Genomic DNA, 22,259 nt, shown 5'->3' with positions numbered 1-22,259 from the left:
TCTGAGTCCTGACTCGGGAATGACCTTGATATAGTTTGGACGGTTAAGGTGAAGACACGTGTACAGCTGAGATAAGCGGAGCCAGCTCAACGTGAATGGCCTAATAAAACAAACAGAACATTTTCATTTGAGGAACATCGAAAAAAGTTGTTGTTGCTTTTCTTTTCCTCTTTCTATTTTGGACTCTGTATCGTTGTTGTGGATTTGCATTTTGAGCTCAGAAATCTTTCTACCATAGATTTCTGAATCAGGTGTGTGAGGATCTTTGTTTCATGAATATTGATCTTCCTTTCTATCTTAATCGGTGTTCTTAAGGGTTTTCCCCAAATAAATTGTAACAAAGGTATCAGCAGCTACTTCGACCCTTGGCAATGGCGGAAACTCGTTCGCAAGCTCAACGCAAGGAGGCTACGGTTTGCGATTTGGAGGAGATGATGGGATCGTTCAAAGCTCAGATGCTTGAGCGATTTCAAGCTCTGGAATCGACAGTCGCTTCGCAGTAGGAGAAGATGGCGAGCACAGTCGCAGAGCTGTTCGAATCGATTCGCTTGTTTACCAGTATGGATCTGAAGATGGCGACATCATCTCGTCCACCCGATCGACCCCCTCCACCGGTTCCGCCGATACTAACTCCAGTTACAGATCTGACAACCCCTACTCATCAGACTCCACCAACAAACTACGACCGACGCTGGTGTGCGAAAGCATGGGGAGCGAGGGTATCACGAGGTTAGCTAAAATCGACTTTCCTTGATTTGATGGCACTGGGTTTAAGGAATGGTTGTTTAAGGTTGAGCAATTTTTTGTGATTGATCAAACTCCTTCTGAGTATATGGTGGGTTCAGCTTCGATTCACATAGATGGAGAAGCAGGAAATTGGCATCGTTCGGTGGTGGAATCTGAAATTCCAGTGGTGGGTTGGCAAGAGTGGGATGTGTACAGATCGTTGCTATTGGAACGCTTTGATGAACTACTGGATGATCCCATCGCGGAGTTGAAGCAGTTGCAGGAGACGGATGGGATACGGGAATATAATAGGAAGTTTGAGCTTATTTGCACTCGTGTTAAACTCTCCGAAGCATATTTGGTGAGTGCCTTTCTTGCAGGACTACGGTAGGATACACAGATGCACGTACGCATGTTTCAACCTAAGACAGTGCGTCACTGTTTGATGCTGGGACGACTCTATGAACTGGCGCACCCCAACGCTAAAACTCCAGGTTCATCATGGACACATTCTAAGCCCTTTGATGGCTCGAGACAATCTTCAGCAGAGGGTAAACCGAAGAAACCATGGGAGTTGAATCAAGCAAAACCGGCTTTATTACCTACTCCGGTTGATGCAGCACCAAAGAACATGCTGACCACAGAAGAGATGAATGATCGCCGAGCAAAGGGTCTTTGCTATTTTTGTGATGAAAAATATACTCCAGGTCATTATCTTAAGCACAAGAAGACGAAGTTGTATATGTTGGAGGGTGATGAAGGTGTTGACGACTGCGACGAGGAAGAGTCGGAAGATACCCTGGTGGTTACGGCTGACATTGCTCATATTTCTCTTAATGCATTAGCGGGTGTTACTGATTACAACACCATGCGAGTCAAGGGTGTTCAAGGTAAGAAGACGGTCTTTATACTTATTGATTCAGGTTCAACTCATAACTTCATTTCTCCAGAGTCTGCGGTTAGATTGGGGTTACCTGTTATGTCAGCTGGGTCAGCTCGTTGTAAAGTGGCTGATGGAAGTAAGTTGGCTGTTCAAGGAAGGATTTCACAGCTGGAATGGAGGTTTCAGAATACTACTTTTGTGGCGGATTTCATGGTCATTCCATTGGGTGGTTGTGACATGGTGTTGGGAATTCAATGGTTACGCACTTTGGGTCCGATCACATGGGATTTCCTCAACTTGATCATGTCTTTTAAGTTGGGGCAGCAGAAAGTTGTGTTGCATGGTATTCATGAAGATTCAGTGCGGTCTATCAAAGCTTCCAAGCTTCAGAAATACAAGGATGATCGTATTGAACTCTCTATGATCTACGCATATACAAAACCGGAGATTGAGATTGGAGGAGGGGATATCGACAAGCCATTTCCCTCATTGGAGTTATGCAAGCTTACTGGTGACGTTGCCCCGGGAATCGGACAGTTATTGCAACGGTATGCATCTGTGTTTGAGGAACCTACTGGGTTGCCACCTTTCAGGTTGAACCATGATCATAAGATCCCTTTGCTAGAAGGTTCTAATCCAGTTAATCAGAGACCATACCGATATGCTCTGCACCAGAAGACGGAGATTGATAAACAGGTGGATGATTTATTCGAAACCGGCACCATTCAGCCTAGCTCGAGCTCTTATGCCTCACCGGTGGTGTTGGTTAAGAAAAAAGATGGCAGTTGGAGGTTGTGTAGATTATCGGGGATTGAACAATCTGACGGTGAAGAATAGATTTCCCATTCCTTTGATTGAAGATTTATTGGATGAGTTAGGAGGGTCTTCTGTATACTTGAAGATCGATTTACGTGCAGGATATCACCAGGTAAGAATGGATCCCCAGGACATTCATAAAACTGCTTTCAAGACTCACAGTGGGCACTATGAGTATATAGTAATGCCATTTTGGCCTTACAAATGCTCCAACTACCTTTCAAGGTTTGATGAATGCGGTTTTCAAAGAGTTGTTGCGGAAATTTGTTCTCATTTTCTTTGACGATATTTTGGTATATAGCGACTCTTTTGAAGCACACTTGCTACATTTGGAGGAGGTTTTTAAACTGATGGTTCAACATAGTTTATACGCGAAGATGAGTAAGTGTGATTTTGGCACAAATCAAGTGGAGTATTTGGGACACTTCATACAAGCTGCAGGGGTTTCCACCGATCCAGCGAAGATACAGGCTGTAGCAGAATGGCCAACCCCTACAACTCTTAAACAGCTCAGAGGATTTTTGGGGCTTGCCGGCTACTACAGACGTTTCGTTAAAAACTTTGGAACCATTGCAAGGGCCTTGACTTTACTTACAAAGAAAGACTTCTTTGTTTGGTCAGAGGAAGCTCAAGTGGCTTTTGATTGTTTAAAGCGGGCATTAACTACAGCCCCTGTCTAGGCTTTACCTGTTTTTGACAGGCCATTTCTGGTGGAGACGGATGCTTCGGGTCAGGAGATAGGAGCAGTTCTCATGCAGGATGTGCACCCCTTAGCATACATCAGCAGACATTTGAAGGGGAAGCAGTTGACATTATCTATCTACGAAAAGGAATTGTTAGCAGTAGTGTTCGCGGTGCAAAAATGGCGGCATTATTTGCTCAATGGTCATTTCATCATCAGAACTGATCAGCGCAGTTTGAAGTACTTATTGGAGCAGCGTTTGAATACTCCCATCCAGCAACAATGGTTGCCAAAACTCTTGGAGTTCGACTATGAGATTCAGTACAAGGAGGGTAAGGAAAACTTGGCAGCGGATGCACTATCTCATGTCGAAGGTGCGGAAATACTACATATGGCTTTGTCAGTGGCGGATTGTGATATAATGCAGAAGATTCGGGAGGGTTATGAGCAAGATCAGGTGACTAAATTGTTGATTGAGCAGCTGAAGTTGAAACCGGGTTGCAAACCTTTTTACACTTGGTCTTAGGATGTGCTTCGACGTAAGAGTAAACTGGTTGTTCCAAATATTCCTGATCCAAGATATACTACGTTTCAACGGGTGAAAGGTCTTTTTTCTGGAGGGAAATGACCAAGGACATTCAAGCATATATACGAAGTTGTGAAGTAGTGTGCCAGAGGTGCAAATATGACAATGCAGCTTTCCCAGGGTTATTGCAACCACTCCCCATTCCGGAATCTGTTTGGTCTGATGTGTCTATGGACTTTATCGACGGTTTACCCTTATCCTTTGAAAAGTCAGTTATATTAGTTGTTGTTGACCGTTTAACTAAAGCGGCACACTTCATGGCACTTTCTCACCTTTACACAGCGACTACAGTGGCTCGGGCTTTCCTTGATACCGTTTTTAAACTCCATGGATTATCCAGTTCTATTGTAAATGACCGTGACTCCATTTTTCTGAGTGACTTTTGGAAAGAGCTATTTTCTTTACAGGGTGTGGCACTCCACTTCTCTTCAGCTTATCACCCTCAAAGTGACGGGCAGACAGAGGTGGTTAACCGCTGCCTGGAGACATACTTACGCTGCATGTGTAGTGATCGCCCACATCTCTGGAGTAAGTGGCTTTCTTGCTGAGTACTGGTACAATACAACTTACCACACAGCGACACAACTCACTCCGTATGAGGCGGCGTATGGTAAGCCACCTCCGATCCATCTACCTTATTTACCCGGCGAGTCCAAAGTTGCAGTGGTAGCACAGAATTTACGAGACAGAAAAAACATGCTGATGTTGCTCAAGTTTCATTTGATAAGAGCTCAGCACAGAATGAACTCAGGTGGCTAATAGGAGACGTTCTGAAAGGACTTTTGTAGTGGGGGATTGGGTGTTTGTGAAGCTGCAACCATATCGTCAGCAGTCAGTAGTTTTGCGATCTAACCAGAAGTTAGCTCCTAAATACTTTGGTCCCTACAAGATCGTGGATAAATGTGGGAAAGTGGCGTACAAACTGGAGTTACCAGCTTCTTCTTCGGTTCACCCGGTTTTCTATGTTTCGCAACTGACATTACGGGTCCGCGATCATTCTATTTCGACGGAGTTACCCAATGCAGGGGTTGATGTGTTGGTGAAGGCACCAGAACGCATATTGAAAAGGAAAATGGTGAATCGCCAAGGCAAGGCAGTTACTAAGGTGTTGGTAAAGTGGTTGCATCAAGCCGAAGATGAAGCTACTTGGGAGTTTTACTATGACTTGCTCAACACGTACCCGGATTTCAGACCTTGAGGTCAAGGTCTTCGAGGAGGGGAAGATTTGATATAGTTTAGACGGTCAAGGTGAAGACACGTGTACAGCTGAGATAAGCGGAGCCAGCTCAGCATGAATGGCCTAATAAAACAAACAGAACATTTACATTTGAGGATCATCGAAAAAAGTTGTTGTTGCTTTTCTTTTCCTCTTTCTATTTTGGACTCTGTATCGTTGTTGTGGATTTGCATTTTGAGCTTAGAAATCTTTCTACCATAGATTTTTGAATCAGGTGTGTGAGGATTTTTGTTTCATGAATATTGATCTTCCTTTTTATCTTAATCGGTGTTTTTAAGGGTTTCCCAAATAAATTGTAACAGACCTTTTGGGAGGCGACTTTAATCGCAATTGTTGTCGATTCAACTCATCATATAAATGGACATTTGATTAAAAAAGTATCAAACTCGACACAGTTTGTCAAGTTTCGACAGCTTAAGAAAAGCAAATAACAAAAAAACCCGAAACAATATCCATGCGAGTAAAAGAACAGAAAAAAATCATTATGAGTACCTAGTAACAAACAATATACATTACAAACATACTGATACAGACAGACACAACAAAAGACCGAGCATACAGATAACATAACGGTTGATCAAAGTTTGAAAAAAAGAGAGATGAGAGAACTCATGATAACATTACTAATTTGAGCCCACTTTCCTTCAACGACCAGAGAGACTAATCTGTTCATAATTTTTATCAATAGACTCTTTAACAGCATCAACCACAAGCTGTGTCTTCCTGCTAATACTCGGCCAAAACCCATCAGGCTTTGCACCATTGTTCTTGATTTCTCCAACCAATCGAGCAAACTCTCTCACCATACACGCCTCTTGTGGAAGCTCTGTCTTAACCGTGTTTTCACTCGGGGGATTAACCCACTCGGTCACAAGCTCGTTGAACCAAGATTTAGTGCTCGTGGTGAACGATGCCTCGGTCTCCTTAAACGGGATGATAAAGTCGTGAACTTTAAGTGTTCCTTTGGTTCCAATGGCGATTATCTCCATTGTTAGGTTTGCCAAGAAAGAGCAGTATATGGTTGCAGTCCGTCCGTCTTCCCAACTCAGAGAAGCTCCACAGGAGAGAATCACTCCTGACTCGTTTAAGACAGCTCCGGTGAAAGCAGTGACGGTTTTGGGAAGCTCGAAGTTGTTGGCTAAAAGAGTTGCTCGGATTGTGTACCATCCTGCGTCTCCAAGAGCACCGAGCCCATCAAGACCCGGTTTCACACGGATGTCGTTTTTGAGGAAGTCTTCGTCTCCAGCAAATGAGAAGCAACTCTGTACCTGCAGATTCCAACATCGTGTAGAAATAAGACTTGTGAAGAGATGGCTCTTAAAGACTGTTAATAAACTACACTATGTACTAATACAAATACTACAAAATGAAACTTCCAAAAGCGTGAGGAAGTGATAAAAAAAAGGTTGATAACATGTTAATTAGGACTATCTAAGTCTTATACCGATTAGGAATTTTTATACTAAGTGAGTATGGGTACTTCTTATAACAAAATGTTCTATTTTGATACTTTTGATTTCAATATAGAATAGCTTTTGTGTTTGTGGATCTTAACTTAAAGTAATAAAAACCACACAAGTACTGTTCTTTACTGTGAAATTCTCAAGAAACTGAGAAAGACTACACAAGCCAGAAAATTTATGAAGCAAACAATATATGTTGATAATGTCAATCATTCAAAGAGAGTATCAAGTTGTTAATATGAGTGTTAACTAAACTGAACAAATCGAGAGAGTGAACTATATATTATACTACCAAACTCTGTAACACTAATCTGAGAACCAGAGATATTGAAGTCGAAGAAACCAAGATTCGATTATGATCCAAAATTCCATGAAACCAAAGAGAAAAAACCTTACGGTTTTGAGCTGACCAAAACGGTCTGAATCAGAGAGAAACTCCTTAAGCTTAGCCGTTCTAGGATTATGAACCCACATTGTACCATCCATAATCTGAACACCATTAGCTTCACAAGCAGCGACAATTTTATCAAACTCAGCGACATTCATCGCGACAGGTTTCTCCAAAAGTATGTGTTTCCCTTTCTCGGCGGCGCGTATAGCCCACTCGACGTGGAGGCTAGTGGGTAGAGGAACGTAGAGAGCATCGACCTCTGGATCTTCGAGGATCGATTCGTAGGACCCGTGGATTTTGGTCGATTCAGGGTAGCCATTGGAGGAAGCGAAAGATTTGGCCTTTTCTAAAGAGCGACTCGCGACGGCGACGATTGTGGCGTTTGGAGCGAGGTGGATGGCACGAGAGACTTTTCTAGCGATTTCGGCGCAACCCATTACGCCGATTCGGATTTGGGTGTCGGTGGCCATCGTTGTGGATGATTCCTCCGGCGAGAGATGAGGGGGAGAGAGAGAGAAAGAGTGGTGATAGAGAGAGAATTAAGAATTCTGCCAAAAAATCCTAAAATTTTCCTTTTTTGCCAAAAAAAAAAAAAAAGTATGAATTATCAAAACCAAATAAATACTCAATGTTGATTTTCATAAATAATAACACTCATTGTTGATTTGTCAAATCAACACACCGTTTATAAAGTTAACAGAAAATTTTTAACGACGTTAATTCTGCTGTTATTGTTTGGGTTAACATCAAACTAATGTTTTTAAACCCAACCCGGACAACGACTCGGACTGTTCTTCGGATTGCCGGATCACTAGATTAATCTGGATCAATTCGGGTCAACCGCGGATCAACTAAATATATATATTTGTTATGTTTTTTAATAAATTTTACTCCCTCCGTTTCACAAAAAATGTCGTTTTAAGGTTTTATTTTTGTTTCACAAAGAATGTCGTTTTATATTTTCAATGCAAAATTTTAACCAATATTCCATTTTTGACTCTATTGATTTAATGTATTAATTAGAGAAAAAAGTTATTTAATGCATTAATAAAGGGTAAAATAGTATTTTTAATAGTTTTCTTAATAAGTGTGAAAAATGTCAGAATGACACTCTTTGTGAAACGGAGAGAATATCACTTTTGTTACATTTTTTCAGTTGTGTAAAAAAAAATACAAATTTTACTAAAAAGTTTTGTCATTAAATCACATTAATTATCATATATCTTTTTCTGTATAATTTTTTTTCAATTAAATTTAAATAAAATATACACTAAATATAGTGATCATATTAACTATATTTTTGAACATTTATAATTATATATTTTATTATATATTCTTTTTCCTTCTATTTATTTTCTTTTTAAAACAGTTAATTTTTTACTAAAAAAATTGATATTATAAAACTTACAATTGTATAATGGTGAGAAAGTAACAAACCATATAATAAAATGTAGAAAAACAAACCGTTATTACTACTAAAAACATTAAAATAAAAGTATATTAATTATCTCATAAAATCCAAAAATAATGTAAAAAATTCTAGCAATATTTTTTGATTTTGCTACCCCCTCGTTTTCTTCATCTTCTGTTATTCTAAGTGTTTTGCATCTTGTTCTAATTTTGTTTTTCAAAACTATATATATTTTTTTTTTAAAATCATATATTCATAAATAAAGTTATAAAACTATTAATTTTTTTCCAAACCAAAAACCCATCCGGGTCGGGTTTTTACCGGTTCACCAGGTTTAAGCGGAATTTTCTGGATTTAAGCGGTTTAATAGCATTCCAGATTTTGAACAAAAACCAAACCAGAAATCTTGCCAGGTCGCGGTTTAACCGGTCGAACCGTTCTGTTCTGTCCGGTCCGGGTCTGAAAACATTGCATCAAACAGTAAGTCATACAATTGGTTTTATGATTTATTTTGCCCGAATTTTTTTTAAATTCTCGATTTTAAATTTTTTTGCTTCCACCTGAGTTTGAACTCTTGACATAGGAAAGAGAGAGGAGACTTTTACCACTGAATCAAAAACAATTTTGAACAAAAAGGCAATCCATTTGCTTTTATTATTTATATGGATTGCCTTTTTGTTTACAAAAACCGCAATTTATTTATAAAAAAAACAGGCGAATATGGGTAATAAATTTAATTGGATTGCATTTTGTTCAAATTGTCTTTGGTTCAGTGGTAAAAGTCTCATCTCTCTTTCCTATGTTAAGAGTTCGAATCCAGGTGGAAGGAATCAAATTTAAAATAAGAAACGTTTACAAATTATATCACTTTATGTCTTTTTATTACATAGAATATCATTTTCTGCTACTATAACACTCTTTTAGCTTTTACATTGGGTAGATTACAATTTTATCTTTTTGGACTAAATAAAAATCAAATTAAAAATAAAAATCACATTCTCTCTCTTGTCTCCTTTTTTCTGACAACATTTTCTTTTTTTTCTCTTTCCTCTCTTTTCCTCACACTTATATTCTCTATATTTTATTTAGTTTATTTTCTTTGTTTAAAAAAATAATTTCATAGTTATTTTTACACTGTCAGTTATATCTCTTTTATATCTATATTTTGAGTACCATTTTTCAATAGTTTATCTATATGTAATACGTATAATTAGATAAAACATACATGTAGTTATATAGTTGTGTCCACGTGGATATGTATATGTATCCATATTTAGACGTATCCACGAACATGTGGTCCATGTGGACGAAATTACATGGATATATAAACGTATTCACGCACATATGGTACACGTGGATGCAATTACATGAACATACATGCTGTTGCACGATAATATGGTACATGTGGATGCAATTGCATGAATATACTGCTTCACGATAATATAGTATACATGTATACACTATATATATGTGTGTATTTTTTATATAATATATATAAATAATATAATTATGTAAACTATTATAAAATGGGTATCAAAATATAGGCATAAAATAGATATAACTGATAGTGCAAAAATAATTGTAAAATTATTTTTTTATAAAAAGAAAATAAACAAAATAAAATATAAGAAATATAAGTTTGAGGAAAGAGAGGAAAGAGAAAAAAATATATATTGTAGTCGCAGAGAAAGAAAGACAAGAGAGAGAATGTGATTTTTTATTTTATTTGTAATTATGTGTAATTGACAAGGATAGAATTATAATATAGCCAATGTAAAAGCTGAAAAAGTGTTATAGTAGCAGAAAGTGATATTTTGTGTAAACTAAACTCAGAAAGTGATATAATTTGTAAATTTCTCTAAAACCAATTGTATGACCTATACGTTCGAAAGTGTCACTGGCTCAGTGGCAGAAGTATCTTTTATGCGTCTGAAGTCATGTGTTCGAACCTAGTGGAAGCAAAAAATTTTAAAATCGCAAAATTTTAAAATGACTTCGTTTCGAGTTAACCCCAACAGTAACATCAGAGTTAACGGCGTTTAAATTTTCTGTTAACTTTATAAACGGTGTGCTGATTTGGCAAGTCAACGAAAAATTTGTTACTATTTATGGAAGTCAACAAAAGTTGAGTATTTATTTGGCTAGGCTTATAATTCGTGGTTTTTTTGGCAAAAAATGAAAAGTTTGGGATTTTTTTGGCCGAATTCTTAATTACAATATCTATGCTACTCTATTGTTTTACACTAAATTATATTGTTAAAATAAAAACCATATTGTTGGGAAATTATAGTGAATAATAGTCTGTAGCAAGAATAAAAAACAAATTTTTCATCTTTGTGCAAAGACACAACGCACCCCAGCTTCCCAACCTTACGATATGAAAATTATATCATACCAACGTAAATTTTCCCGGTCTGACACATTATATTTTTACTTTATTTTTCCTCCCATTTTTTTTCTGGTTGTTTTGATATTCCTTCTCTCTCTTTCTGTTCCTTACCACCAAAGCCAATAGAAAGACTTTTAATTTGTAACACCTGCTCAGCAAAAAGGTATCTTCCATGGTTCTAGGATTCTCTAGATTTGTGGTTTCGAGACTCTTCTTCTCAATAGTTTGTGTTCGGTTCTTGTACCGGGCCATGTTAATCCAGATTTTTATATGTTGATGTAAGGCACACTTTTCCTTTAAAAGTAATCGTCCCATTAAAAGTAATAAAAATCCCAAAATTTTTTTTTTAAAAAAGAGTTTGATTAATGGTATCTATTAACTTGTTATTCTGATTACTATACCAGGTCCCCAAATTGAGAATCGCATCGCCGATTACAGACATTTTTGCGAACACAACACGGAAGTGGCCAAAAATAAGGTATCTTATGGCACAAGTAATTCTAAGACCGTCTTTTTGTTAATACAAATGCAGTCACAAGAGAAAAATTGTTTTTGCGCACAGAAACTTGGTGATATCATTTTGTTGTGTGTCCTTTTGGATGTGGATGATGAGCTTTTCAGTTTCAAGTAAAAGTGGCCTCTACATACGTAATACATTCCTCTTGTTGATTGAGAAGCTGTTGTGTATTGCTAGTAACGTTCTTAAATCTAGCGACTTATGGTTTAAAACGAGCTCCCTATAGAGAGAAAATAAGGCCAGAGGACATGCAAAAGGCGAGAAACTTGCCAGCCAAGAAAGAAGTGGTAAATTTTTTTTTTTTTTTTTTTTTTTTTTTTTTTTTTTTAAGAAATGGTAAAATAGAGAAAAGTGAATGCTAAACCAGAGAAAGAGTTGAGGAAAGTGTTCGTAGGACTGTTGAAGAAGGAGATCATCTACGCAATTTTCTGTAATCATATGATTATATTATAATTAAAATCACTTGTTCGCTTTTCAAAGCAGTTTCGATTTGCATCTAATAAATTCTGATTAGACACTAAACAAAAGCTTTTGGAATAAATAAACCACTAAGAGAAAGGAAAACAAGGTTAGTAGGATCCAAAACACATCAGCTTATTCGCAAGCAGATTACACAATAAACATCATAGTCACAATGGCTAAGACGATGACGAAAATCCATCCAGTTCCTAAACCGCTCATCACGACCGGTGTGAGATCAGGAGCCATCTTCTTTGTTGAAACGTTATTCCAGCCGCAATAAACCACTAAGAGAAAGAAGCTGATGATTGCAATTTGCAAAGATCAAAAACCCATCAGCTTGTCCGGCGGCTGATTGCATAATTTGGTCACCGTTAACGTTGTTGATTATGAAGAGCAAAACCAATATGGCTAAGATAATGATGATAATCCATCCAAGGCCTATACCGCTTGAGCCGTAATCATGAACCTTCTTTGAAACGTTACTCGGGCTTCTAAAATAGCTTAGCAAACCCCAGAACAATGCAACGACCGACAAAATACAGAGCTCCGCTAGAGGCATATCTCTTAAAATCTGTGTTTTGTGTTTTTTTTTTTTTTTAGACAAAACTGAATGCTCTCGGCTATTCGAATTTATAATGCATGTTTGATCCTAATTAATGGCATTGGCGTATCTTTTTGTTAAATATCTTTTCTCTAATTTTTTTCCTATACTTTTGTTAAAAAAAAAGAGAAAAATAACAAGAAAATGGAAAGAACAAAAGTATAGGAAAAAAAATTAGAGAAAAGGTAATTAACAAAAAGATACACGCCAATGCTTTTGTTAAAAAAAATAATAATAACAAGAAAATGGAAGGAACAAAAGTATAGGAAAAAAATAGAGAAAAGGTGATTTTTCTTGGGGTTTTTGCTAAAAATAACCTAAAGCTTGATTTTGAATACAAAAGTAAACCCCTAAAAAAACATTTGGCAGAAATAACTTAAAAGGGTAGTGAAAAGACTATTTAATCCTGTATGAGCAAACAAAAAACGGATGTCCAAATTACCGTTTACACCCTGACGAAGTCTACTAAAGAGAAAAAGAAGTCTAATAGTAGACTTCTTTTATCGAAATGAAGTCTACTAAGTAATTAAATCTGGAAATTTAATTTTAAAATTTTTAAAAAATTATTTTGGTATTAAATTTACATTCATAAATTCCGTAATCGTAACTCAAATGTACATAAATTATTTTTTCATATTGCTAAATGGAAATATATGTTTTTAAATTAAGTAGAAGTAAATTTATTATTTAAGTTTTAAAAGTTGTAGACTTCTATATTGAAGTCTGCTAAACCAAATAAACTAACATAACCGAAATTTAAACCGAAATTAAACCCAAATTAAACCAAAAATATCTATTTTAACCGGAAATTTTATTCTACTATATAAACCAACGAATAACACTCTCTAATTCGGCGCTTTCCTCTGGCCTCTATTGCTTCTCTCACGATTTTTTTCGAAGCTCAGAGATCTGGTGTCCTCTCTTGTAACTAGAGAGTAACTTAGCGCTTTCAATCCGGTCTCAACAACTTAACGCGAATCAAGCAGCTTCTGTGGGTGACTTTTTCAGATCTACCGCATCTCTCTTCTCCTTCACAACCGAGAACATTGAGACCTAAAAGGTATGGTATTTCCTCTCGATCTCTTCTTTATCTTCCGTGGGAAGATGAATACGAGAGAAATCAATGGTTTTGCCTCTGCCGCGAGATCGATATCTCTTCCTAAGCAGCCTGATTACAGAAGCAATCCTGTCCAGATCTTTAGGATACCTAGTTATTTTTGTTGTAATGGTTTATCGAATTATTCAGAGAAAAGCAAAAATATGCCAATACTTGGGTGGTAATTTTGATTTTCAGGTGAAAGAGGACGCTCTAGCAAGAAGATGAAGTACGGTGGGAAGGTTCGTGCTTAGTTTTCTTAAAGGAGAATTCTTTTATTGATAAGCTATTCAATGTTAGTTACTTTAATTCATTGTTAAAATTCTCAGGATGATCAAAAGATGATGAACATCCAAAATGAATAATATTATCTTGGTGATGATGCCGATAAGGATTCTCGTGATGGTTAGTAAATTAGTTTTTTTACTTGATACATACATACAAAATTTGCTTGTATTTTCTTCAATATATCTATATAGCTATAATTCAAGCTAGTTTAAATTACTGAAAACTAAATATTTTGTAGGCCGTTTTGGTCGGAGGCAGGGGACGATGCGGTGGTGATAGAAGCGGATGCGTTTAAGGAGACGGATGTTATTTATAGAGCTCTTAGCTCTAGAGGTCACCATGACGATATGCTTCAAACTGCTGAATTGGTTCGTTCATTTCTTTTTAAAAGCTCTTCATTAGTTCTAGAGGTCACCGTATGCTTCAAACTGCTGAAATATGTATTATCTTCTTCTTATGACATATGTTACATGTTTTTTTGGGTGTGGTTATATATTCATTTTCGTTAACATAAAATTAGGTGCATCAATCATCTACGGATGCAGCGTCGTCGTTACTAGTAACAGCATTAAACGAAGGACGTGATGTGATAATGGATGGAACGTTATCATGGGAGCCATTCGTCGAACATATGATAACAATGGCAAGGAACGTCCACAAACAGAGATATCGAATGGGCGCAGGCTACAAGGTCTCCGAAGACGGCACAACGACCGAAGAATATTGGAGAGTACAAGAAACTGAAGATAATGGGAAACAACAAAACTTGAAGCCTTACAGAATCGAGCTGGTCGGTGTGGTTTGTGACGCTTATCTCGCGGTAGCTAGAGGCATACGGTAAATATTATCATTTTTCTATCCAAAGATATATATTATACTGAAATTCATCAGATCCCATTTAGTAATTCTACCACCAACTATTGTTATCATGCTAATTTTATAGGAGAGCTCTAATGGTGAAGAGAGCAGTGAGAGTAAAATCTCAGCTAAAGTCACACAAGAGTTTTGCTGTTGCATTCCCAAAGTATTGTGAGCTTGTTGATAACGCTAGGCTTTACTGCACCAATGCTGTTGTGAGCTTTACCCGGATCCGAGCCTTTTAAGCAAGCCTGGCTCTGTTTGGAATGATGTCGTTTTAGTGCCCTCTAGGCCCAAGGTCCAGAAGGAACTTAACGATGCCATCAAGAAAATTGAAAAGGCCCAAGCGAAAAATTGACGATATTGTGAACTAGCCCCTCAAAATTTGTTCTCTTCTAGTATTTTGGTCATTTGTTTCCATCAAAATCAAAATATTTTGATATCAGATCTTTTTATCGTCTTTTTTTGTAGTCTGAATAAATTCACAATAAAAATAAAATGGTTCTGCAATTTTTCAGCTATTTATTATTGTTAGTAATTTTTTTTCGACTTGATACCCTTAGCAAGGAACTTAGGTTGCAATTTGTTTTGTCTGAAAATATGTAGTAGATTTTAAAAAAGTTTTATTGTCTACTGATGTAAGAAATTACAGAATTCTGTTTTAACAAAAAAAAAAAATTCATCAAAGAGTTCTATTGCTTCTTCTAAAATAAAAGTTCAACAACAATTTTTTTAGAGCCAAGAGAAAATATGCTTGAATCTGGTAGTGAGTAAGTAAGTTAACACCACCAACTCAGGCTTTTTATCCACCATTTCAGTAAATTCTCTAAAGGTACAATGTATACAAAAAACTGAATTAGTGGAAATTTTTGTAAGTTATAATTATAATACATAAACGTATTAAACTCATAAATATTTTTGTAAAAAAACATAAAAATCACATTAGCAAACGTAATTACAAAGCACAATATAGCAAACACATAAATATCAAAAAACTTTACACAGGAGACTTCGTTTGAAGACTTCATATACTCGAAAATATTTGATTCCACAATAGATATCGACTTAAATCAAATGAAATCATTGAGTAGTTCAACCACTTGCTAACACGCATGTCAAAACCTAAAAATTAAAAAAAACATTATAAATATTTAAGATATGTGTTTTTAAAATAAATACAAAAAGTAGACTTCCTAATTAGACTTCCATAGTAGACTTCAGACGAAGTCTACTGAAGTCTACTTTGATAAGCTAAGTAGCTTAAAAATCGAAACTTCTGATTCAACAATAAATATCGAATGAAATGAAATAAAATTCATTGGGTAGTTCAATCATTTACTAAGAAGAAATTCTAATCCAAAAAATTAAAAAATACTTTATAAATTTGCCTAAAACGCGTTTTTTAAAAAACTGCAATAAGTAGACTTCTAAAGCAGACTCAAACGTAGACGGGAGGAGAAGTCTACTTTTTCATAGTGAAGTCTACTAAAGAAGTCTACTAAAGAACAGGTTATTTTTGCAATTGACCAATCTGTTGACTTTTCCTTCAGTAGACTTCAGAAGTAGACTTCCGGCCAAAAATGTTACTTTAGCATTTGACCAAGCCATTGACTAACAAAGTAGACCTTTATTGTAGACTTCATGTAAGAGTAGACTTCTCTGACAGTCTACTTTTGAAGTCTACTTTTTCAATAAAAGTCTACAGAAAAAATAGGTTATTTTTGCAATTGACTATCTTTAGTAGACTTCACTGTGAAGTCTACTCAAAAAAAGATTCCTTCTAAGTTTGACCGGAAAATATAAGTAGACTTCCCCAAAGAAGTCTACAGTTTTTAGACTTCTTTCTGAAGTCTACTGCAGCTTTCCGGAGTTTTCTGAATTTTTTATTTTTTAAAAAGCTTTAATCAAACACTAAAATGACCTATACGTTTTTGGTCAAACTACAAAAGTAACTTAAAAGTAGACTTCTTGTGCAGACGTAAACAGTAGACTTTAGAAAGAAGTCTACATTAAAAAGTCAAAATACGGTCAACTACAAAAATAACCTCTTTTCTTTCGTAGACTTCTTAAGCCTTCAAATGAAGTCTACTATGCTTTTTTTTGTTTTCAAAAGATATCGAGTAGACTTCTCGTGAGGTTTAATGAAGTCTACTTTTAAAAAGTCAATTGCAAAAATAACCTTATGTTGACTAGTAGACTTCAGTATACTTCACGAGAAGTCTACTTTCGCGATATGAAAACTGAAATATGGAGAAATTGAAATGCGACGATTACCTTTTACAAAATTGAGCTCGGCTACAGTTATTTTAAGCACTCAGAACTCAGGATATCACCAAAAATAAGCAACCCAGATGTTAAGTAACCAGAAATCACCGAAAATGCATGACTTTTGGTATTGTAACTTAGCCCAGATGTTTTAGAGAAGAAATTATGAAAGAATGAGGAAGGTTATGAGTGAATGAGCTTAAATATTTACTTATTACAGCTTTAAAATTGGTTGAGAAGCATTTATTCCATTTTCATGGTTGTTCATGGTAGTTGAAGAAATTGAAGAAGATGGCATTCTCGTAATTAAAAGGTCTTTAGAAGGTCTAATGAGACTTTAGCCAAATTAAAGAAAAATCGAAATAATAGATGTATAATGGCATTTTCGTTAATAGTTTAAGTGGAAAGGATAAAATTGTGAGAAAATGGTAAAAGTTGGAGAGAAAAAAAAAAGAGGTTAGTTTGGTGTTTGACTTTGAAATATGGGTTAAATCTGAAACTCTCCCATTTTTACATTACCATTTATTTATTTTTTGGTTAAGAGGTGTTTTCCCATGACTTAGGAATCACTACCAATAGATGGGTAGCTTGGTCATCACTCTACAAACCCTAAATCGCCACTTCAAGAAGGAATTATTTTTTTTTTGTTTTGTTTCCCCGATTAAAAGAAGTTTGAGATTTTCCTTTTCCTTAAACAATTAAGGAGTTTGTGAATTGGAGATTTTTGTTGTGCGGACGCTATGGTTCGTCTGTCTTTAGTTACTGCAAGAGCAGTCGTACGACAGGAGCAGAGAAGGAGGCTGAGGTTGAAAAGAAGTAGACAAACACGAGGAGCAATTCAGGATTCGGAATATTGGGTCGCACCAGAGATTCCTCAGGATCTCCTGATGGAGATTCTGGCGAGATTACCTGATGAAATTCAAGTGCATCTCAAAGTTTTGGTCATCTCTCTTCCGCTCCAGATATTTCTACAACCGTTTCATTATGCTCCCATCCTCTTCTGAACCTCGTCTTTACATGACTTTATTGGAACTTGAAAACTACTCTGAGTCTCTGCTCTTATCATCCGCTCCAAGCACTTGTCCGTCTTCCTCCTTAGAATTCGACCGAGATCTGACCATTCGTGAGATGGGAGGTTGGTACTTGCGCGCTGTCCGTGGCTTTCTTTGCTTCACAGTTCACAAAAAGGCACGTGTCTATAACCCCAGCACCAGAAAACTTGTGATCTTACCTGCCGTAGTAGAATCCAATATCATAGCTGAAGAAGATCATGCTTACAACATCTTCTATTTTATCTGCTACGACCCTGTTAACGAGCAGTACAAGATACTCTGCACAATTACGCTAGTATCAGAAGACAAAATGCTGCCAGAGATGAGGTCAGAGCTTTGGGTCTTTGTACTAGAAGCTGGTGGTTGGTGGAAAAGGGTTGCAAAGGACTTTCCTTGTCATCTTCCTGATGGACTAGAGCTGAATATGAACGGAGTATTATATTATTTGGCTTGGACTGATTCACATACTTGGGTGCTTGTGAGTTTCAACGTCAGGTCTGAGGAGTTTGATATGATTCAAGTACTTCGCAAAGCTGGAGATGTGCTACATAGAGTTGACAAGTGGGCGACTCAAATAGAGTACTGTGCTAAAGTAGCTATTTTTGACTTCACCTTTCTCAAAAACACTGGTACGGTGGATGTATGGATTCTAGAAGATTGGAATAACAAGGAATGGTCGATGAAGACTCTAGTTTTGCAGCATTCACAGATGCATCTAGTCATCGACAATAGGTTGAAGCCCAAATGGCCAAATGTAATGTTTTAAAAGGCAAAGTTATATTTGTACCGTTCAAGTTGATTTCACCCTTTTATTTCCTTTGCTATGATCTGCATAGCAATGATCTGAAAAAGGTTGAGATTAAAGGGATACCCGATAGCTGCTTTAGTAGGGATAGGGATGTTGTAACCAGATATTTTGACGTGGAACTTATGGATCCGTGTGAGAGCATCAAGCACCTGGAAATTTGAAGCAAGTAACCGTATATTTCGACTTCTTATATCGTTTTGTACTTTTGTTTGTTTGGGGAATAATACTATAGAGTTACTTATTTTATCTTTTATTGGATTTATTTATAATCTATTACCTATTTTATAAGTTAAAAAAAAAAAATGGGTAGCTTGAAATGTACTTTTCAGAACATCATTCACTTTTCGTTTTTTTACTTCACAATTTTGCAGTAGAATAATTGAAATTATATAACCTCTAAGGTGATCAACCTTAGCTTTTCAACAACTTATATTCTCATTCCAAATCACATTGCTTCAATACTAAAGATTTTAGGGAAATTATAGTGAATAATAGTCTGCAGAGAACAATTTGCAAGAATATAAAACAACTTTTTCACTCTTGTGCAAAGAAAAATTTGGCTTCTATTATATAGTCAATTTCTTTTGTGAAGGTAAACACAGTCCCAAACAATTTGATAGATTGTTATAAAATAGTTGCCTACTGTATAGATAGCTAACTATAGCCAACTTTGTTGCATATAACTAGTTTTAACTTCCATCATATTGACCATATCCAACTCTTCCAATTTTTTCAAACCATGCAGGAAAAGTAATCCCACTACTGTTTGAAATGATGTGTTTCTTCAGATTCGTGATGTAATGGTCGATGTCTTTATAAGGGTAGGGAGACAATCTGCAGCCGATGCTGTTTCTTTTGGTTGTTCATCTAAGTTTCTGAACCATACCTTCAAAGACCCAGCAGTCATCAGGGTCCTCAACCTCTCTTCCTTCGTTAAACACCCTCGTCTAATGAATCAGTTCCCTGAATTCTTTGAGTCATCGATAAAATCTCGTAACCCATTATCATTGTGCCTTCATGGTATGAGCAGACTAATTGTTAATTTTGATGTCGAAGATTCCCTTAGATATTTCAAAAAATCGGCTAAGGCGGGAGTTCACGCAGCGACGGTGATGCTTGCAATCTGTGCCACCGCATGTGGGCACTATCCAAGAGGAATGAAGCTGTTAGACCATATAGATGGTTGGAGATCTCGCATGAGCTATATGATCCAGATTGGAGAGGAGATCATGGATAGTGGCAGCTTATTGGTGGTTGATGGTCGGTGCTATATGCCCCTGGTTTTGACTGATCTCCCTGAATGCGATTGTGAACATAACTTGAAGTGTTGTGAGCATTGCTACCTGTTCACTCACTACCAAACGGCGAGGAATGTTTTCGTTCCCTAGTTATCTCGGAAATCATGTTTCCTCCAGCCTCTTAAATTTAGAAGTCGACTATTGCCTTTCTATTGTAATATGTACTGGACTACCTATGGGTAGTTTAATATTAATAAGTGGTTTTTTATGTTTTTTTTGTAAGAATAGTGGTCCTATTTTTTGGTTGTAAAAGACAAGTTTCTCCAATTTAATTTTTATTTCTTCTTATAAATTAGAGAATTCTTGCTAACTGCTATAAGCAGTTAAAACTGCAATAAAATGGTGTCTCTTCAATATCACTCATTATTTCTTCTCTCCCATCTTTCTTCTTTCCCATAAAAGTCTGCCATCTTCTCTCCCTTCTTTCTTCTCCCACTCCTCTTCCCGCAAGCGTCTCTTTCTTCCTTTTCTCTGTGTCGCCCTAATTTCTTCCACCGCCACATTAATCATCGAAGAAGCCAGCCGTTCATTTCTTCTCCCTTCTATTGTTCCTTCTAAAAATCTGCTGTAAGTTTTCGGTGCCTTTTCCAGTTTCTGTGTCTTTACAAAGATATTCTTTGCTCGAGTTTATTTTTAATTTTTTGCCCAACAGTACTCAACTATCGAGTTTTCCTTTAATTTTCTTTCAATTCTGTCGCATAATCGATTATTTTTCTCTAGGTCACTCCTTCAAGGTTTCTGGTTTCGATTATTTTCAGATCTACTAGTAGACTGTTTTTTTGTAGTCGCCTACTCACCAGATTTCCCTGTATGTGGTCGACTACTTTTAGGGTTTAGGTATATCCGTCTGTTTAAATCTCATACCGGTTTCAGATCTGGGTTTTTTAATTAAATAGTATTCAACTATTTGGTAATCGACTACCTTTTATGTCGATTTTTAAATTTTAGTTTCGTATCCAAAGAATATATATCCCTTTTTGCGATTAAAGATCTCTGGATTTTATATATGCAGACTATTTAACTACTTGGTAGTCGATTACCTTCAGTTAATTGTTAATGGACTTTGAGTCGGGAGAATATTCAACTATTATGTAGACATTTAGCTTTACGTCAATTTAATTAACTGGTAGTCGTCTATTGTAAAGATTATTTTCAGACTCAGTTCGTTTGATGGTAGTTCTTTTTTACAAATGTAGATAGTAGTCATTTACTTTTATAAGTTTTCCATTTCTGTATTGATTTGTTCTCGACATTCTGTGCGAAGTTCATCTGACGAACTAATTTTTTACGGTGTATTAAGCAGTTATTACACGATGACTCCTTTACCAGAGAGGCTCTTCACCTTTGGAAATGAACCGGAGAACAAGAAGGTCAACACATACTTCCAGCTTAACTATCTTGACACAATCAGTTTCGCGTTAGAAGAAGACCATATGGATAAACTGTTGTCGTCTCAATTTGGTAAATTGATTGAAGCCGGGAACAAGATTGCATCTTCTGTGAGATTCCTTCAATTTTTATTGTGTAGGCAGCTCGTTACAAAAAAGAAGAAAGAGCTTTGGTGTCTTTTTGCTGGGCAGCCATTTCGTTTTTCATTGAGGGAGTTTGCGATTTCTACCGGTTTGAATTGCTCGAGTTTGCCTCCTTCGTCTGAAGCCAATGAAGACAAAGTCAAGAAATATACAAAAAAGTTGTTTGGGGCTGAGAAGAATGCAACTCCCGCATGGATAGCCACCACACTTGCCGGAAGACCATACAAGGACAAAGAAACATGATTTAAACTAGCTTGCCTACTCCTCATCGATGGTATGGTCTGTCCTACTTCTAAGAATGCTAAGATCAACGGGGAACACATCTTGATGGTAGAAGATGAGGACGCCTTCCTTGAATACCCTTGGGGTCGTAAATCTTTTGATTTGACTATTGACAGCATCAAAAGTAGGTGTGCTAACTTGTCATACCTCTGCCAGCCAACTTGTGCTTTCCAAGGTTTTTTCCATGCACTACAGATGGTTGTCTTGGAGTGTTGTCCCCTCATTTTGTGTAAGGATGTGAAGGGTAAATCTTATAAGCTTACTTTGCGTGATGAGGAGGAAGAAGAAGATGAAGTCCCAATTCTTCGTCCTGGTGCTCAGAAACCTATAAAGATTTCTATGCCTTACTGATATGTCTATATTTTGCATCATTTAGGCTGCATTTTAGAGTCTAATTCATGTGTTTTTCTCATTCATTTTGGGTCTTTAGGCTTCAAAGTAGGCTTTAGGATTTGCATTAGGTCCCAAAGAGTTTTGCATGGTTTGAAGCCTTTATCAGGTACTTTGGAGGATGTTTGGAACTCAAGAGGAAGATCAGAAGTGGAAACGGTGAAGAAAAGGGTCAAAAATGGTGAAAACCGCTTGGAGGAATTTCTCGGCGAAAACTCGTACTGGC

At 36.6% G+C, this 22,259-nt stretch overlaps 3 protein-coding genes and 1 long non-coding RNA gene across 4 annotated transcripts; 3 read left to right on the top strand and 1 right to left on the bottom strand.

Moving 5' to 3' along the window:
* Nucleotides 1–5,363: 5,363 nt before the first annotated feature.
* Nucleotides 5,364–7,343, bottom strand: LOC18014344 (uncharacterized oxidoreductase At4g09670). Its single transcript, XM_006397095.2, has 2 exons — nucleotides 6,790–7,343; nucleotides 5,364–6,198 (listed from the first exon to the last, which is right to left on the bottom strand). Exons 1-2 carry the CDS (start codon nucleotides 7,252–7,254, stop codon nucleotides 5,575–5,577), a joined length of 1,089 nt encoding a protein of 362 aa, XP_006397158.1. The 5' UTR covers nucleotides 7,255–7,343; the 3' UTR covers nucleotides 5,364–5,574.
* Nucleotides 7,344–13,135: 5,792 nt separating this feature from the next.
* On the top strand, nucleotides 13,136–13,661 carry LOC112085509. The gene is made up of 3 exons (XR_002898816.1): nucleotides 13,136–13,224; nucleotides 13,459–13,502; nucleotides 13,590–13,661. It is a non-coding gene; the product is annotated as an uncharacterized LOC112085509 (long non-coding RNA).
* A 155-nt stretch (nucleotides 13,662–13,816) lies between these two features.
* Nucleotides 13,817–14,781, top strand: LOC18014308. Its single transcript, XM_024154413.1, has 3 exons — nucleotides 13,817–13,916; nucleotides 14,069–14,385; nucleotides 14,492–14,781. The coding sequence occupies exons 1-3, from the start codon at nucleotides 13,896–13,898 to the stop codon at nucleotides 14,649–14,651; spliced, it is 498 nt and encodes a 165-aa protein (XP_024010181.1). The 5' UTR covers nucleotides 13,817–13,895; the 3' UTR covers nucleotides 14,652–14,781.
* A 2,630-nt stretch (nucleotides 14,782–17,411) lies between these two features.
* Nucleotides 17,412–18,692, top strand: LOC18014307 (F-box only protein 8). The gene is given in 3 exon segments (XM_024154565.1): nucleotides 17,412–17,581; nucleotides 17,583–18,477; nucleotides 18,480–18,692. Coding segments are annotated over 3 exon segments (1,278 nt in total).
* The last annotated feature ends 3,567 nt before the right edge of the window (nucleotides 18,693–22,259 follow it).

The sequence above is a fragment of the Eutrema salsugineum genome, unplaced genomic scaffold, assembly GCF_000478725.1.
Source record: "Eutrema salsugineum unplaced genomic scaffold, Eutsalg1_0 scaffold_3, whole genome shotgun sequence".
Taxonomy (NCBI): Eukaryota; Viridiplantae; Streptophyta; class Magnoliopsida; order Brassicales; family Brassicaceae; genus Eutrema; species Eutrema salsugineum.
This window is presented reverse-complemented; position numbering and strand designations above follow the sequence as displayed.

Excerpts from the sequence above, each read along its gene's own strand:
- LOC18014344 (XM_006397095.2), bottom strand. The coding sequence starts at position 7,254 with ATGGCCACCGACACCCAAATCCGAATCGGCGTAATGGGTTGCGCCGAA. Across the intron at positions 6,199-6,789 it reads GTTTTGGTCAGCTCAAAACC|GTACAGAGTTGCTTCTCATT; the intron begins GTAAGGTTTTTT and ends TGGAATCTGCAG.
- LOC18014308 (XM_024154413.1), top strand. The coding sequence starts at position 13,896 with ATGCTTCAAACTGCTGAATTG. Across the intron at positions 13,917-14,068 it reads TGCTTCAAACTGCTGAATTG|GTGCATCAATCATCTACGGA; the intron begins GTTCGTTCATTT and ends ACATAAAATTAG. Across the intron at positions 14,386-14,491 it reads GCGGTAGCTAGAGGCATACG|GAGAGCTCTAATGGTGAAGA; the intron begins GTAAATATTATC and ends CTAATTTTATAG.